At 35.4% G+C, this 20,159-nt stretch overlaps 1 protein-coding gene across 1 annotated transcript; it reads right to left on the bottom strand.

The window, feature by feature from the left end:
* Positions 1-10,034: 10,034 nt before the first annotated feature.
* Positions 10,035-10,934, bottom strand: LOC101259684 (uncharacterized). Its single transcript, XM_069289940.1, has one exon. It carries the CDS (start codon positions 10,932-10,934, stop codon positions 10,035-10,037), a length of 900 nt encoding a protein of 299 aa, XP_069146041.1.
* Positions 10,935-20,159: the final 9,225 nt, after the last annotated feature.

The following is a 20,159-nucleotide window of genomic DNA, read 5'->3' as shown; positions in this document are numbered from 1 at the left end:
ACCTTGTTGAGTTGGCGGTAATCAATACACATTGTCAAGGACCCATATTTCTTCTTCACAAACAAAATCGGAGCACACCATGGAGAAGTACTAGGCCTTATAAAACCCTTTTCTAGTAAATCCTTAAATTGAGCCTTCAAGTCCATCAACTCGGCCGGATCCATCCAATAAGAAAGAATTTATATGGGATTTGTATCCGGTAGCAAAATAATGCCAAAGTAAATTTCCCATTCGGGAGGAATATTGGGAAGTTCATTAGGATAGACCTCTGGAAACTCACTCAATACGGGGACCAAATTAATTGGAGGAGCTTTGGAGTCTAGATCTTGGACTCTTACTATATCATATAGACAACCTTTTGATATCATTTTGCATGCTTTTAGACAAGAAATAACACGACCTCTAGGAATAGAATTTCCCCTATTCCACTCAACAACAAGTTCATTTGGGAAGCTAAACCTCACTACTCTTGAACTGCAATCAATGGAGGTAAAACATGAAAAAGAACTCATAGTGATCACACCTAGTCCGAAAGGACGTCTTTGGAATAGTCTCAACTCTCACCCTAGGTTGGTGATACCCCGACCACAAGTCTATATTTGAAAAGTAACTCGCCCTTGGAGTTGATCAAACAAGTTATTAATCCGAGGAAGTGGGCACTTATTCTTAATGGTGACCTTGTTGAGTTGGCGGTAATCAAATACAAATTCTCAAGGACCCATCTTTATTCTTCACAAAAAACCGGAGCACCCAATAGAGAAATACTAGGCCTTATAAAACCCTTTTCTAGTAAATCCTTGAGTTGACACTTCAAGTCCTTCAAGTCGATCACAGCCATCCAATAAGGAGGAATTGATATGGATTTTGTATCCGGTAGCAGATCAATGTCAAAGTTAATTTCCCGTTCGGGAGGAATACGGGAAGGTCATTAAGCAAGACCTTCGGAAACTCACTCATCACGGGAGGAACTTCAGAGTCTAGATCTTGGACTCTTACTATATGATATAGAAAACCTTTTTATATCATTTTGCATGCTTGTAGACAAGAAATAATACGACCTCTAGAAATAGAATTTCCCCCATTCCACTCAACAACAGGTTCATTTGGGAAGCTAAACCTCACCACTCTTGTCCTACAATCAATGGACGAACAACATGCATGCAACCAATCCATACATAATATAACATCAAAATCTAGCATATCAAATTCTAATAGATCAATATACGAAATTCTATTGGGGAACATTATTGGACAATTTTTATACACCCTTTTTGGAGAAACTGACTCCCTCACCAAAGTAGAGACTACAAAAGGTTCATGCAAAATATCAAGTAAAATATCAAACTTTTTATCTACTAGTGGTGTAACAAGTGATAAATTAGTGCCGAGATCAAGTAAGGCATATACATTAATAGAGAAGACTTTTAACATACCGGTCACCACGTTGGAAGAAGTCTCTTGCTCGCCCCTAGAGCGGAGAGCACAGAAGCAGTTCTTCTTTGGAGCATCACTAGAACCACTTGCTTGAGCTTTACCACTACCCTTGTCTTTACTCTTCAAGTTTGGACAATCTCTCATCTTGTGACCACTCTTGCCTTAACTAAAGCAATTATCCGTTACCTTAAGGCAATAACCATAGTGATTTTTCACACTTTCCATAATTTGACTTCTCATTTGGTGAATCAGTACCTTTTCCTTTCTTAAATTTAGGGTTAGACACCCTATCACCACTAGCTTTTGGGAATATTGAAGGACAGGGCACAACCTCCTGATTTACTTGAGCCGTCATAGCTTGGTATAGGATGGTGGAGGCTTGAGATAATTGAATGAAGGCATCCCTTATATCTATCTCCATCCGTCAAGGGTGGAGGCATTAGCCTTTTCTTCAAGTGGAGGAACTTTCTCACCACGAGGAGGAGGTCCCACATTGGGAATTTCCTCTTCAAGTCTTCAAGCCACACTCCTTTGAGGGCTCATGCTTCCTATAAGCACAACAATAGTATTTGATGTAAAAACACACCATAAGTGTACTCTATCGGCACGATATAAGATTTCCAAGAAAGAAAACTATTCCTAAGCATCATATAGGTTCCTACTCATAAGTGTGGCACGCTTCACATTTATGAATATAAACCTGCATAGACATGGTAGAGAAAGACACATAACTCAACGATATTCAACCTCATGCTCTGATACCAATTTTTCACATTCGAGTTTACCCCTTAGACGTAATCGTCATCGTCGTCCTTTTAAAGGACTAAACTAGCCTCTTATTCTCATGTCATTACATTCATAGGTTGAAAAATGTGGAGAAATTTAGAACTTTCATTACAACTACTTGGAGGTTTACATACACATCTACATATACATAATATATAGTCATATCGAGTATACATAGAACGTTAATATAAGAAGGTAACATAGAATTTTACTTTTATTTCAGATACATATATATAAAAATATATAAATAGTCTCAACAATTGTATCATCTCATACCATCTAAACGATTATCACAATATGGGATAAGCCCTTACATCAATTTACCAAGACCACATATAGGTCATACGAAAGTACAATACTAAATTAAATAGGAAAGAAATGAAAGAATCATTAAACTCATAACAAATCCGTAAGCTAGATGATGGCATTGCCCTCGGAAGTTGAGGACCTACCCTACTTGGATGAAAGGAAAAATCCAAGCCTTCAACAATGTCTCCTTCCAAACTCTTCAATGACCGGAACCTTAAATATTTGGGAAAAGGGGAAGAAAATGGGGTTAGTACTCCATATGCACTAAATATGAGACCTTATGCACATATACAATAAAAACATGCTAAAAAGGATTTTTTATTCAAACATGCCAATTTACCCCTTTATAGATCTAATGCAAAGACAAGCAAGTCATATCGATCAACTACACCTACTTACTAAAGCAACGAGTAATACATATCCCATCATTTTTGAAAACCATGATTTACTAAAACTCTATCATCAAGGAATAACATCACAAGAATGAATAAGAGTTTAATCATAATAAGCAAGACAACTACTCATGAGTCCTTATCAAGTCAACAAGTGCAATGACCAGCAAAGCCCCATAACCTTACTCAATCAAGGATCCTCAACAAGAAACCATAACCAATGTTCAACTTTACATAACATAACATTTAGGTTTACATTTCATTATATATTAACATTATAACCCAAGGCATACTCATAAGTGAACTAATAAACATATAGTATCAACAATGTGTCATGGTCATCATATATACACCATATATTATCATAACAAAAACATATATAAGGACCTCCTCCTAAGACTCCTTCAAGGCTAACTAGTGCAATTTTTAGGTTGAGTATCATACCCCTATCTAGACTAAACTAGATCTCTTAGGTTATCTAAGTTAGAGTTCAAGTCCTTTAATTCGTTTTACCTTCTGGAACATCCTGCCATAACCGACATAGACCACATGAGCTAGTTTGAAATACGGTATCATAAAATCCTACACCAAAAGAAGGCAGACTACTTTCCAAGGTAGTACCAAAACATGAAACATAGGAACTAACTTGATCCACTAGCTAGTATTATTATGGGGGCAACATAGTTCAAGAACTAGGAGATATAGTTGGGACCCTCTTTATGCTCCATGCATGTAACACCTTGAAAATTCAAGACTCATGGAAAGGCCTAACATATGTTTCATAAAGTATAAACACTGTTTCTATGTTCATCTTTTATAAATATAGGTCATTTAGAAGGTTTAAGAACCAAAAATGTCAAGGAAGTTGTTTTAAAGAGATGTTAGTGTGTCTTAGCCTTTTTAATAACTTTTAGGAGTAAAAAGATGTACGAAAATGGGTGGAAAGGTAGCTAATGGGTGTTTGAGTTGTTTTATGATTTGGAACTTCTGGTTACGACTCCCCAAGGATAAACCAAGGACCCTCGAAGAGAACCCCAGTAGTTTGATGCAGCACTAACTAGCAGTGTGTATCAACGGGGCAGAAGACGGTCTATAAGAGGCCCAATGGGGCTTCAAAGTCCTCCATTGTCCCTATATTAGAAAGATTGTGAAGACCCTTTTTTAATCTAGCTACATTTACACTCGATGAAAGGGACGAAGGGGCGTCATGGGCTCGACGGTCTTCGAGGCCCCCATTATCCAATACTTAGAAAAACTTGGAGAAAGCCTCGCCTACAAAGTCTCTGATAGAAAGATGGAAGTGTAGGACGGAGGGGGGATAGTCCATCGACCCATTGATAGACCATCGACGGGGTCTCGTCGGTGAGGGGTCGAACTTTATTAATGGATTTTAATTATTTTGTTTAAAATAATTAAATATTTTAGGGGTTAGTTAGTGATTAAAGGGTGAAACAATTAATTTAATTAAGCCCCTCTATGAATATCCCTAACCCTCATTAACCTTAAAACAACTCTATAAATAAACTCTCTTCCTTCTCTCTTATTTCTCTCTGTATGAGAACTCACCATTGAAGGCTATCAACAAATATGGTTTGGGGGCTGAAAAAGGGTGGATTCTTCATAAAATTGTTGAGAAACGTTAAGGTATGGAATCTATTCACCTTTGAGATCCTTTCCTCAAAGGGTTCCTTCAAAAATTGATTTCAAAAAGTTGAGTTTTCTCATGGATTTCATTCAATTACGAAATTGAAGTTATGGATTGAGTTGTTAGTGAATTCTCAGAATTATATTGAGTAGATTTACATTTAATTCAACTTGTTTATGATAATTGTTGATGGTTTGGTCAAATTGAAGAACATGATCCTCTATCCCAAACCCTAGGTAGTGATCTTAACCTATATTTTATGTTGATTATTCAATTGAGTTGGTTGTTGATTATATTACTATCCTATGGTGCTACTATGTCTGAATTAAGATGAACTATAGGCTTATCATGCTAGTTCTTGAGATGTAATTTAGGTTTTGAATTGTAATGTAAAATTAACCTATGTATCTTGTCTCAAGTTGTGATATAAAGATGAATTGTGTTATAGCGATGTAATTGGCCTTGTTATTCTATTGATTATCATCGTGTTGTGATGTTAATCCCCATGTTGGGTTGAGTTATGTGTTGATGGTAAGACATTGATAATAGACAATGAGAAAGAGTTGGTAAATCTTCTTAGAATCTTTATGTTTACTTCCAATTGTGATTAATTATTGTTAAGCTATGATATTACATTGGGGTATAAATTGTATTAAGATTATAGGATGGTATGATGTTGAATTAAAATTTCTTGACTATGTTGTGAGATTGGTTAAGATGTATGTACTATAAGGATGGTGAAACTATCAATATGCCATAAAATGTTATGAAATGCTAAAGTGTTACCCTCACTTATATGAGTTATGATGAAAGGACTTCAACTCATACAATTCTTATTTATCTATTGACGATAATGAATTTACAAAGGGTAGAACCTATGGCCTATATTAAGTTATGGTTGATAATTAAAGGCTTAAAAACATTTCAAAAAGCGGACTCTAGCTTAGCAGCGAGTGAAATAGATAGAGGAGTGTCCCTTCCCACATATGGAAGGTAGGAACACTACATCACTCTTGAGATTGGAGATCATAATGCATGGCTCATAAATAGGATCCCAACTGAATCTCCTAGTTCTTGAACTATGTTGGCCCCATAGGAATACTAGCTAGTGGATCCACATAGTTTCTATGTTTTATGTTCTGGTAATACCTTGGCAAGTAGTCCGCCTTCTTTCGTTGTAAGGTTTTATGGCAGAGGATTCCACACTAGCTCATGTGGTCTATGTTGGGTAGGGCAAGATGTTCCCAAAACATAAAACGAATTAAAGGACTTGAACTCTAACTTGGATAACCTATGGGGTCTAGCTTAGTCTTAGTAGGGATATGGGATTCTACTTAGACATTGAACTAGTTAGTCTTGAGGGGAGTCTTAGGAGGAGGTTCTTATATGTTTATGTTATGATAATATATTATGTATATATATATGATTACCATGTCATATTTTTGATACTATATGTTGATTCGTTCATTTTTAAATATGCCTTGGGTTAAAATGATAATATAAGATGAAGTTGTAAGCCTAAATGCCATGAAATGTAAAGTTGGACAGTGGTCATGTTTTTCTTGTTGAGGATACTTGATTGAGTAAGGTTATAGGGCTTTGCTTGGTCATTGCACTTGTTTACTTAATAAGAACTTGTGAATAGTGTCCTGCTTATTATGAAATGCTTAAATCTTATTCATTTTTGTGATATTATTATTTGATGTTAGGGTTGTAGTATCTAATGATTTTAAGTGTGTTGGGATAATTGTTATTTGTTAGGATAGTAAGCATGTTTGGTTGATTAGTATATTTTACTTGACTTTGCATTAAGCCCAAAAGGGGTAAAATAACATGTTTTAATAAAAAGTCCTCCTTTAGCGTTTTTTGCTTGTATATGTGCTTAAGATCTCATACTTAGTATATGTGGAGTACTAACCCCATTTTCTTCCCTTGTCCCAAACATTTTAGGTTCCGGTCTTTGAAGTTTATTTGAGGTGATTTGAAGGAAGACTTCGAGATTCTATCATCCAAGTGGTAGGTCCTCATTTTCCCCGAGGACGATGCCAATATTCTTATTACAAAGTTACTTTGTTAATACAACTTTTGTATTGACTCTATTTCCTATTTGATATAAAGTTGTATAAAGCCTATATACGGCTGACCTTTATTGATGTAGAGTTATGCCCAATGTTGTTGTCCTCGTTAAGATAGTTTATGATATGACATGAAATTATAACTCTATTTCTCTACTATATAAAGGTGTTAAATAAAAGTAGAAGGCTATGTAATCTTGTTATAAGAATGAGTCTATGTATACTCGCTATTATTATAATTATGTGTATGTAAAGGTCTATGTAAACCTCCGATTAGAAGTAGTTGAAAAATTTTAAATTCTTCCATAATTTTAATCGATGAATGCAATGATGTAAGACTAAGATGCTTCTCTTAGTCCTCAAAGAAGATGACGACGCCGGTTACGTCTAGGAGGTAAACCCGGATGTGAAAATGCATTATTGTCTCCAATCTCAAGAGTAATGTAGTGTTCTTACCTTCCCTATGTGGGAAGGGACACTCCTCAATATAGTCCACTCGGTGCTAAGCTAGAGTCCCTTTTTGAAATGTCTATAAGCCTTTAATTATCAATCATAGCTTAATTTAGGTCATAGGGTATATCCCTTGTATAATCATCATCATCATCATCATCAATATATCAATAGGATTTGTATGAGTATAAGTTCTTTCATCACAATTCATATAAGTGAGGCTAACACATTAGCATTTCATAGCATATTTAATAATTTTCACCATCCTTATATCACATACACCTTCATCAACCTCACAACATAGTCAAGACATTTCAATTCAACATAATACCATTCTATAATCCTAGTATAAGGCATACTCCAATGTAATATCATGACTTAACAACAATTAATCACAATTGGAAGTAAAGATGGAGATTCTAAGACTTACCAAGTCTTCCTCATAGTCTATCATCAAGGTCTTACCATCAACCCAGAATTCAACCTAATTTGGGGATTAACATAATCACACAATGATAACCAATAGGATAACAAGGCCAATTGTATCTCAATAATACAATTCAACACTAGATCATAACTTAAGACAAGATACATAGGCTAATTTCACAATACAATTCATATCCTAAATCACATCTCAAGAACTAGCATGATAGGTCTATAATTCATCTTAATATAATCAAAATTACACCATAGTATAGTAATCTAATCAACAAATAAATCAATTGAATGCTTATAATACCTTATAGGTCAAGATCACAATCTAGGGTTAGGGGTTTAGGATCATGTTCTTCAATTTAGACTAAACCATAAACAATTACCATAAACAAGTTGAATTACATGTTATTATTCTACATATAACCTAAAGAAATAATTAACAAATCAATTCATAACTTTAATTTCATAATTGAATGAAACTCATAAGAAAACTCAACTTTTGAAATCTATATTGAAGGAACCCTTTGAGGAAATAGTCTCAAAGGTGAATGAGATCCTATACCTTAACGTTTGACAACAATTTGATGTTGAATTCGACCCTTTCCAGCCTCCAAACCCTATTCTTTCTAGTCTTCAATGGTGAGTTAAAATAGAGAGAGAAAGAAGAGAGAAGAAAGAGAGTTTATTTGTGAGTTTTCTTTAAATTAATGAGGGTTGGGAGTATTTGTATTGGGACTTAATCAACTTCATTAGTCTCCCTTAAACCTCTAATTAATCACCTAAGCCCCTAACTAATTAAATGAAACTAACTTAAATAGATCAGCAAACTCAACCCTCACAGACGAGACCCCTATTGATGGAATGTCCACGAGTCGATGGACCCTTCCCCTCTCGTCTTGCACTCCGTGGATGAGTTCAGAGATTTTGCAGGCGAGGGGATTCCATGCATTGTCTAAGTGTGGGACGACGATGGCATTGACGCCCCATCGATCCTCACATGGACAGTATCCTGCATCTCTATACTCCGTCGATGAGTTCAGAGGATGTGCGTGTGAATGGACCTTCTCCACCAGTCTAAGTGTGGAACGATGGAGGCATCGACGACCTGTAGGTCAACACGGTCTGTTTACTGTCCCATCAATGCACACTCCCAGGCAGTGTTATATCAAACTACAAGGGTCCTTCTCAAGGACCCTTGGTTGGTCCTTAGGGACTCGTACCCGGACTTTTTGAGCATGAACCTCCGGTAGAAGCTCGCATGCCCAAGAAAACTTCTCACACCTTTTACAGAGATGGGTGGAGAAAGTCTCTATAACCTCAAATTTTGATCGATCAACCTCTATCCCCTTCTCTGAGATGCGATGGCCCAATACAATACCCTCTTTCACCATATAGTGAAAAATTTCCAAATTTAGCACAAGGTTGCAATCTTCACATCTTTTAAGAACCTTGGCCAAGTGACTCAAAAAACGATCAAAAGAGTCGCTAACAATTGGAAATTCATCCATAAGAACCTCAATAGTATTCTCCACTATATCGGAGAATATCAACATCATACATCTCTGAAAAGTAGCAGGTGCATTACACAACCCAAAATACATCCTCTTGAATGCGAATGTACCATAAGGGCAAGTAAAGGTGGTTTTATCTTGATCCTCTGGTGCAATAGATATTCGATTGTAACTCGAATAACCATCAAGAAAACAATATCACTCTTTTCCTGCAAGCCTATCTAACATCTGATCCATGATGGGCATAAAAAAATGGTCCTTATCAGTTCATGCTTTCAAATTTCGGTAATCCATACATATTCTCCATCAGTTCACCGACCTCATTGGAACAAGCTCATTCATATCATTAGGAACCACAATCATTCCCCCTTTTTTGGCACACACTGAACAGGGCACACCCAACTACTATATGCAATTGGATATATGACTCTGACATTCAACCACTTAACAACATCCTTCTTAACTACCTCTTTCATAGGTGGATGCAAACGTCTTTGGTGCTCAATACTTGGCTTGTTATCGAGCATGAGTTAGATTATGTGTGAACAAATACTGGGTGAAATCCCAATAATGTCAGCAATAGTCCAACCAATGGCTCGTTTAAACCTTTTTAACACTTTCAGCAAACACTCTACTTGTTCCACATTCAAATCCAATGCAATAATTACCGGCAAAATGTCATCTCTTCCCAAAAATACATACCTCCGATGAGGTGGTAGAACCTTACGCTCTAATTTTGGGGCCTCCTTAGTAGATGATTTCGCGGGTGAATACTCGCGATGCTTCATATCTAACTCCAATTTCTTTGGTTTGAAGTGAAAGTCACCGTTATCAAGTTCCGCACCCAATGACCCATACTCCTCAATAATATCCCTCTCAAAATTCATGATCACTGCTAGTAGTGCCTCAACACCAAGGCGCTCTTCGATTTGTACCTCAGACGTACTCTCAACCCTGTAAGATATAGCAGATATTGTTTGGATCTCACCACTCTTCTTCATGAACCTACAAATGCTGAAAGTTGATTCTTCATTAATTTAACGTAAACTTCATCCGCCCTTTTTTCCATGTCAACCAAGCCGTGATTGGTAGAAAGGAACGGGCTCCCTAGAATAATAAGCACATCAAAATCCACCTCACAATCAAAAATCACAAAGTTGGCCGAAAATATAAATGACTCCACCTTCACTAACACATCGTGGAGTATCTCAATAGGCCTCTTCATCGTTCGATCGGAAATTGGTAACTTCATCATAGTGGGCTTTGGGTCACCCAAACCCAACTTCTTGTAAATAGAGAGAAGCATGAGATTTTTGCTTGCACCAAGATCACATAGTGCTATAGTGAAGTGTAACAAGTAGATGGTACATGGAATAGTGAAAGTTCTCGGATCTTCTTCCTTTTGCACAAGAGACCTTGTACCAATAGTATTACAATGTTGCATCCGGTGATAATCCTCAAAACTTACCGATCTCTTCTTAGTAACGATATCATTCATAAACTTGGCATAATCGGTCATTTGTTCAAGAGCTTCTATCAAAGGTACATTGATGGAGAGGTGTTTCAACATTGTAATAAAACATCGGTATTTACAATCCACAGTCTTCTTTACCAATCTTTGCGGAAATGGTGGTGGTGGTCTAGGAAGGGGGATCACTTTTTGGGGTATCTCCGCTTCTTTCACAGCTTTCTCTACCAACTCACCATTATCTTCCACTACGTCATTCTCTTTTCTCACCTCATCTTCCACACCAGACGGTATAGGTGGATCAATGATTTGCTTACCCCCTCGAGTAGTTACTGCCATGCAAAGTCCATCATTTTTTGGATTTTGGACAGTTTTGCTAGGAAGAGTACCCGGTTGATGTGGGTTCATAGTAGAAGACAATTGGACCATTTGCAACTCAAGATGCTTGATTGAGATTGCATGTGCATCCACCTTTTAACCAATATTAGACAAATCACCTCTCAACTTTTTGGCAAGCTCATCACTAGTATCAAACCTCCTCCTCATTTTTTCCAACATATCTTCAACTCTCATCGTATTACCTCCACCATCCCTAGGTGCAACCTACCAATTTTGAGGTGGAACATAGAGCCCACTTTGATAGTTTCTAAGTTGTTGTCGTGGTTTTAGTTTCCATCTCAAACATAATGACCCTCTCGGTTGTAATTCGCATAGTTTCAACCTTGATTTCCTTGACCTTGACATCAATTCTCCCTATTGGATCATTAGGCGTTTGGTCAAAAAACCCCCGTCTGCTCATTCACTGCATAAGAATCCTACTCATAGTAGAATTCATATGTTGGCGGTGGTCTTTTAGACAAGTAATTCACTGCATTTACTTTCTCTTTACCTCCAGTGATATGTTTCAATACCAACCCTAGCTCAGTTCTCATTTGAGCCATCTCTTCACAAATATCGTCTGAGGCTTGATTGTGTGTAGCTTGCACTACAAAGGTGTTTCTCCCAGTGTTCGACTTCTTGGTGCTCCAACCCTTGTTTTTGCAAGAGATTTTTCCCAACTTCTCCTCGATCTCAACATATGTGCACTCACCATAAGAGCCACCCGCAATAGTATAAAGTACTGCCTTATTATTATCATCTTGCCCTCAATAGAAGTACTCTTTCAACGAGTCATCATCAATGCGGTGGTTTGGGACACTTCTCACAAATGAGGTGAACTTATCCCAAGCGATACTTACCGACTCTCTAGGTAAAGCTACAATGTTGTTCACTCTATTTTTGTAGTTGAGATTTTTAGACACCGGGTAATACCGTGCTAGGAAAATATCCCTAAACTGCTCCCAAGTATAGATCGAATTATAGGTCAACTCAGTAACCAAATTGTGGCGTCTCCCATCAGAAAGAGAGGGAACACCCTTAATTCGATAATCTCCATTTCAAAGTCTGGACTCCCTACACAACTCTTTCACACCGACCTCAACTTGGCGATTTGACCATGTGAATCCTCAGATGGTAGCCCCGAAACAAACCTCTAGCGGTGAACATATGCACCAAGATACTAAAGAACCCAACTATTATGTTGGGGTCGATCCCACGAGGAAAATGATCTAGTATTAACTTTAATGTACGATTACCTCTATGTAGTCAACTCCTTTCCGAAAACTAATAAATAAGGGGGGGGGGGTTGTTAAACAAAAACATTGCAATATTTTAAAATCAAACAAGTAGCAAAAGTAAATTGTTTGTGTTTATAAAGTTGTGAGAAAAACTAGGGTGTAACTGTTCCCCATAGGTTCATAATGCCATAACCCTATTTGCATGCAAAGTGATAAGTTCTGCATCTCTAAATCCTTGGTCCGACGTTTAGAGAATTTCACCACGTACCTTGGTCCAGCTATGTGTGTTTAAGTTACTAACCCTTACCTTTACTTCATATTAAGCATCATATTTGATGTTTAGCTTAGTTGTTACCTCACACCAATTAAAACTAGCCTATTAGATAGTACCCACTAAATATATGTTGATAATTCTTTTCCTATGAACTAACCTCTTGGTTCGGCAAGTAGAATTAAGGCGAGTTCTAACGTGTGCACTCATTAAAAGTACTTGTAGACTAAAGAATTATCAATACATGCAATAACCTAATTAAGAATTGTTAATTACCTAGTTTTATATTGTTAATCACCCATGGTTCCCACAACCTTAGTTGTGGATTTAGTTACCCATGCTTAGAGAAACACAATTCAAAATTGATGAAAAATAAATCATGAACTTACTTTAACAAATAGGAAGAATTTCTAGAAATTCAACTCGAAATCACACAGTTGTCTTGAATAATAAATCTAGAAATTTTATTAAAATTGTACAAGAAAATCTCCAATAACAAAAGTATGAAAATAGTAAAAATATCCAACCCCCCAAACAAGGTTATTTACCCCATTTATAATAAAAAAGAGTCCTAAATTAAAAAGGATTAAAATAAGGAAAATTTTGTCCAAAACGCGGCTTCAATCGACGACTTCACAACGGTTTGTCGGTCAAAGGACGAACCGTCAAATGCCTCCGTCGGTCCATAGTTAGCATCTTTTCAAAGGCCACAAATTGCATCTTCTCTTATCCAATCGATGGACCAGCATCACATTTCGTCGATTTACTTAGGGTCCGTCGATGCCTTTCATTATTCCATACTTATATTTTCTTCAATATCAGGTACTGGAGTAGTTTCTGATTTCATCAACGATATGCTTGGATGGTTCGTCGATTAGTCGACGGACCGTCGATCCTTTCTTATCCACACACTTAGTCAGAGTTTCCCGAGTTGCTTCCTGATACTTGAACCTCTAGTCTACGATCACCACCTACGGTCTGCTGATGGGATGACGGGCCGTCGATGGCTTTTTGGGTCACTTCTGCACTAATTTCTTCACAACCTTCTGCGTTCCCATTTTAGACAACTTTCTTGAATAATAAAAATAAAAATACATTAAAACTACTACAAAAAGGCCCATACACACACCAAACTTAAGGAAAAAACATTGAAAGTACCATGAAAGCACAGTACATCACACATATAATGAGTAAATACAAAAAAACAAATTCAAATCAAATAAAATAAAAATTAGATAGAAATCTTACAATTTTACTACTTGTATCTTCATATGTATCCTTGTATGATCGATTTGACTTTCTTTTTCTTGTAACCACAAAAAATTCCTTACATGATGGAGTATCACTAGTTTCCCTCTCTTTTTCTCGTACACATTAATGTTGATAGTAAAAATATTCTTTATAATGCGAAAAGTTTTTCTTCAATGTTGCGAAAGATATCATACCAAATCATTGGAACTAAAGCAAAGCTTTTGTGTCCAACATTATGTGGATTCTTCAACTTTTTACGATTCTCACTATTGGTTTTTGACATTTTCTGCAAATAGAAGAGAAGTTCCACAATAATCAAGTGAATTTTATAGAAGAGGAAAACTTCTTTCTAGCGAGTCATAAAAAAATGAGAGCTTAGTGGATCCCAAAAAGAAGAGACAGAAGAGACATTACCAGTGATATTACAGAAGAAAAGAACTCTTTATATAACTTAAAATATTTTGTGAATGATGAGCAAAAAAAACCACGAAATCAGTTAATCACAATATTCTTTTACAAAAAGAGAAGTAACTAAGTCCATAAGGAAAAATACAACCAAGAAACATGTATTACAGATTGTTCTCGGATCCAATAAGTACAGAAGGTAAAATGATAATGTAAACTCCAACTTAACATAACTTAACCACCACACACTATTAAGACTTATTTGGAATTTTTCTGAGTCCCAATATTTAAGAAGTTCCTCAAATTGAGATGTTGGAACATCACCAGGCTTGTTTTCCATCATAATTTGATCATTAGTGTAGGCATCAAAGTGGTGTATTTTCAAATCAAATTTACGCCTTCTCCAAGCTTCTTGAACTGTTTTTAAAGTCCATCTAACACTGATTTTTGGAATGTCATATTTTTCCTGAAAATTTGAATATTGAGTTAGTGTAATAAATTTTGAATATATTTAACTTAACAGAGAATTGGAAATTCCAATCCTTGGTATATCCCCACAAATCATCTTTTATATCCATCATTTTCTATATCAAGAGGAAAAATGGTCCCATTCCTAGTAAGTGTACCAAAGAAGCTGCTCAACTCTATCATGACATAATTACTAGGACCAACTAGCTGACCTACTTTATTTAGTATAATCACTTTACGATTATGCCTTCCTTGTACATATAACATCTTTGTTTGACCTCTTTGTCTTTTTTTAGTGTAGGGGTCTATAATAGTACACAAATAAAGATAACCCTTCCAATGTAGTATTGTAATTTGATTTCATAATCAAAAAAGAAAATAATATTATAAATAATATATTGATGTTCTTGCCTTGTTCTGCACTTTGTTTGTTTTCTTCAAGAGTAGTAGAATTCAATTGAAGTTGTTCTTATACTAGTTGCACTACATTGTTAGTTGAGTCCGTTTGTAGACAAACTCCTGTCTCTGGACTGTGTGATTCAAGAAGATCTTGTTCTTCAATTACATCTTTTTCTATCTAGCAACAACTTCTTTTGATTCTCGAAAGATGTGAGTGTTCCAGTTGGAACCGTTGCTCTTGCTTCTCTATTCCTTATTCTTGAAGACGCTCTTTGTTTCATGACTACCAAGTACTGCCTGTTGTAAAAATAGAGACATACAGATAAAGTGGTAGACATCCCAACAGAATCGATAAGATAAAGTAGAATCATCAAAAAGAACTTTACAGTAGAAATAAAATGAACTAGTAAAAAGGAGAAAGGGTGAAGCAGAAATCAGAATTACCATTTTTTGCGACTTGATTTAGATTGGATTTCTAAAGCAAAATCAATCAGCTCATTTTAGCAAAACAAACACTAAACCAATATCTAATAATATTTAGAAAATCCAAAAAGACAGAAGTACACAATAATAATAAGTTGATCATGAGTTGGAATATCAATGACATGACCAGGTACATCTTCTCTCGACCATCTAAGATCAACATCAACATCAGATATTCCATTTGATGTTCCAATATCATAGTCTAGCTCCCCAAAAAATGTGTCTCCAATATTTGGGCAATTCTGATCTTCCTCTAAACAAAATAAATCAACATTTACTTTAGTCCTTACATAATAAGCATCATTCTTAATTGGATCCTGTACATAGAAAACTTGATCCACTTGAGGTGCTAGTACAAATAGATCTTCAGTACTACATAACTTGTTCAACTATACCTGAGTTAATCCATATTCATCTACATCATTACTATACAAATCAAATTTAAACAACACAACACTAAAACAACCACAATAATCAATCTCTATGATATCTTGAATAACTCCATAATAGACAACCTCTCCATCAATGGGGTTTTGGTCTCTAGTACTAGCAAAACTACGATTGATGAACTCACTCCATAGTTCTTAGTGTTACCTTGACTATCTTGTTTCATTGTATGAAATAGATATCCATTGATGAAATATGGTATATATCTTTTTGCCGCAGTATTAGGTCCTTTAGAAAGTTATCGTAAATATTCAGGCACTTCAACAAATTTAACTTTCTTCTTAAACTAGTTGACAAATTACTGATTATGATTTTGTGCTCTTGTCCATGCATTTGATCTACTATTATTTTCAATTATAGTTTTTTGTTCCCCGCAAGCAAGCATATTTCAAATTGACATGTTTCAAATTTCTTATCATATAAAAAAATATTGAAGTTTCTAATAAAAGTGATAGATATTACATGATAAAGGTCTCCATTGTATCATCTCTCACCTCCAATATTAAACCATACATATCTATGTATATCAAGACATAATTGGAGATCCATGTGAAAATTATTTCCTTTGCTTTTTTTCTCCCTTCCAATCGAATGGGCTCATTTAGGGAATACAGGTGAAAAATTTTATCTCGCTTTATTTCAGTTCCCTGCTCATCCTCTAACTGGTATTGATTGAATTTTGTTTTGACCCCACCATGTAGGTATCTGAAACATAAATTCACGTGTTGTAGATCCACGAATCCCTCTAGTATAGATGCTTGTGTATGAAATCGATTACGAACAAGAGCCTTGAAGAAACATAGGTTTATTTAAGTGGAATACATCCAACGAAGATGTGTCAGACCCCCAAGCTTAACTTCATTTACTAAATGAATGGACAAATGTATATTATATCAAAAGGGGATGGAGGAAAAATCTTTCCAAGGTCACATATAATCTCATTAATTGCAGACTGCATTTTATCTATATCTGCTCGCCTCAATACCTTTCCACTTATGAGCCTAAAGAAGTTCCCCAACTGAATAAAGGCTATAGAAATTTTTTAATCCAACACTTTTCTAACAACAACTTGGAGCAAGTAATGTATTATGAAATAAGCATCGTGGCTCTTGTAACCTGATATTTTCATCTCATCCACTTCCACACATCTTGATAGATTTGAAACAAAACCTTTTGGTAATTTGGAATTTTTAAGAAAAGATCAAAACAACTTCTTCTCTTCTGGTTTCATGGAGAAACTTTACACAAATGAACTTCTCCATTATCATATTTTACTGGTTGAAGTTCCTTTCGTATCCCCATTTCTTGCAAGTCATATTGAGAATTTATATGGTTTTCTAACTTTCTAGTTAGATCCAACAAAGTCCCGAGCAAACTGTCACAAATAACTTTTCTATGTGCATCACATCAAGATTGTGCCTTAGTTTTTTATGTTCTTAATATGGCAATCCAAAAAAATGGATATTTTTTCCATGGACCCTCACTCTCACGACACTTCCTCTTGTGGCCCTTTCCGAAAAAATTATTGAATTCACGCAACTCTTTGAATACTTCTGTGCCTGATGAGGTAGTAGGTGCAGATCTGTGATACTTTTTACCATCAAATGATTTCTTATCTCTTCAAAATGGATGATCAGGAGGTAAGTATGTTGGATGACCCATGTAAAACATCTTACGACAACGCTTGAGATATGAGTGCATGTCCCATGATTACAAGTTGGGCAGGCCTTTCTTCCTTTTTTACTCCAACAAGAAAGCATGGCATAGGCTAGAAAATCACTAATTGTCCACAATAAGGCTGCACACAATTGAAAAGTTTTGTTAAAATAAACATCATATTTTTCCATCCCAGTTTCCCATAATTCTTTCAATTAGTTGTTGAAGGTAGACATTAATATCCTTTCCTGGAGATGAAGGACCTGGAATGATCATAGATAATATCATATACTCTGGTTTCATGAAAATCCATGACGATAAATTATAATTCATTAAAATAACATGCAATGTGCTACATGAAATATTGATGGTTCGAAATAGATTAAAACCATCACTTGAAAGACCCAATGTAACATTACGAGGATCTCTAGCTAAATCTTCGTTCAAGGAATCATAATTCGTTCGAGCTTCCCGTCAGTCGCATGCCTTATATTTCCATCTTTGGATCGTTTAGTATCATGCAATTGCATATTTGCAGCTGTTTCAGAACACATGAATATTCTCTGAAGCGTAGGTTTTAAGGAAAGGTACATTAAAACCTTTGTAGGAATTTTGGAGCATTCATTAGAAAGGGATCATTAACAATCTCGCATCTAGACGAGCCACAAATAGAAAGATTATTTGCCTTCTCATTTTCCTTCAAAAATAACATGCAATCATTATTGTTTCATAATCAAAACTCAAATCTTTCATCACATTTTTTTTGCTTTATGAAACAACTCAGGTATATGAGCAAATAGAAATGCCTCTCTCAACAGGTCTAGCAAGTCTCCAAAGGCCACATAACTCAAACTATGAAAGCATTTGAACAAGAATAATCGAATGGTAAAATTCAGCTTTTAGAAATTCTTAAACCAGGATATAACTCTTGTTTACCTTTTTTCCAGTAATTTATAAAATTTCATTGCATCTTCGAATAACCCCTCTCTCACTCTCTCAAGTCCTAAATTAAATGCAACATCTCTAAAAGTATCATGAAGTACGCCATCAATATTGTCACGCATGTTGGAACCTTATAATTATCTAGATTCTTTCTCGAGGAAACTCTTTCTCCTTGAAAAATCCATTTGGTGTACCCTTGTAAAAACCCATAAACAACCAAGTGATCCTCTACAACATTTCGTTGATAGCACTTACAATTAGCACACTTTTTGCAAGGACACAATATTTCATCCTCTTTGGAAGTTCGTTGAAAATTTGTATCAAAAAAGTTATTCACACCACTGATATATTCATCGGTGGATCTCCAGAGGCCCATCAAACTTTATATCCACAATACATTAAATATTGAATTTCCTATATGACACCAAAATAAAATTACCAAGATATAACCTCACTAAAGAAACTAAGCAACTCAATACTAAAACTTCAAATTTATAACAAAAAAAAGGAGAAGCCTTAAGGAACTTGGATGTATGGTTTAATGTAGACATGAAGATCCAAATCTACAAGCAGCCTTAGAGAGATTGTTAACCCTCAAATCCTTATTTTGTGCTCGTCTACACAAAGGATGTACTCACTATATTACGAAAGCAGAGATGATATTAAATAGAAAATATAATAGTTATCACAAAAAAGGATATTAAAGTAGAAAACAAAGAACTAGTCAATACATTAGGTTTTAGTTAGTCTCAAATATTACAGAGGTTGACTTCATAATCAAAACCTAATTCTATGATCAACTAGACTCGGGGTCTGCTCAATTTATCCATGAATCAATTTTGCTTTTTGATAGAACCTGGCAACCCGAATCATAATCATTAAATAATCTACAACCTCGGACTTTTGTCTTCGCTTCAAGAAGAATACACACCACAATTACACAACTATGTTCAAAAGAATAACTTTCTTCCATTTGTACACTAGGAAAGAAATGGACGAGATGGAGTTCACTAAGGTAGAAAGTAACATGAATGATCTGATTATCGAAGCTCTTAACTCATAAGAAAGAAAATTTATCATGACTTTTTTTTACAATAAAGCATAAAGTGAAAATTTTCCAACATTCTAAACTTACAATACATACCTTAAATTTGAAAAACATAGTCATATGGAATGATTTATTGAGTAATGAATAAACAATAACGAGCAAATATTAGTAAGAGAAACCAAACCATTACCAACTTGAACATTATATCAAAGTTAAACATACGCAGGAACATTAAATCAATAAATGTGCAGGTCACTAACAAATGTGAGTAAGTGATTACGGTTAGTTAGCTTCCTGTTCCTTGCTACCACAAGACCTTGTGAAGCACATGTACAAAGATGAGTGTTTTATCTAATATAGACACCAGCTGAACAGTATAAATGAAACGTTACATTTCTATTTCTATTCATAATTTTATATGCCTATACTGAAAACAAGAGTTGCAAGATGCATTTAAATATGATACGATGATAATAAATGCAAAAATATGTACTTCATCAACTTGTAGTTTGTCCACTAAAAAATTCAGATAAGGAAGAAAGTATAAACTTAGAACTTGAAAAATATAGTCGAAAGAGAGAAAAAATATCCCTTAATGCTCGATTTCAATGACTTTTAGCGTAGAAAAATACTTAGGTAAGAACTATCATGCAGATTGAAGATTTAAT

The sequence above is a fragment of the Solanum lycopersicum genome, chromosome 10, assembly GCF_036512215.1.
Source record: "Solanum lycopersicum chromosome 10, SLM_r2.1".
NCBI lineage: Eukaryota > Viridiplantae > Streptophyta > Magnoliopsida > Solanales > Solanaceae > Solanum > Solanum lycopersicum.
Note: the sequence above shows the minus strand (reverse complement) of the source record. Positions and strands in the feature narration are given on the sequence as shown.

Bases quoted from the DNA above. Each gene is read 5' to 3' on its own strand.
- LOC101259684 (XM_069289940.1), bottom strand. From the start codon at position 10,934: ATGGTCCAATTGTCTTCTACTATGAACCCACATCAACCGGGTACTCTT.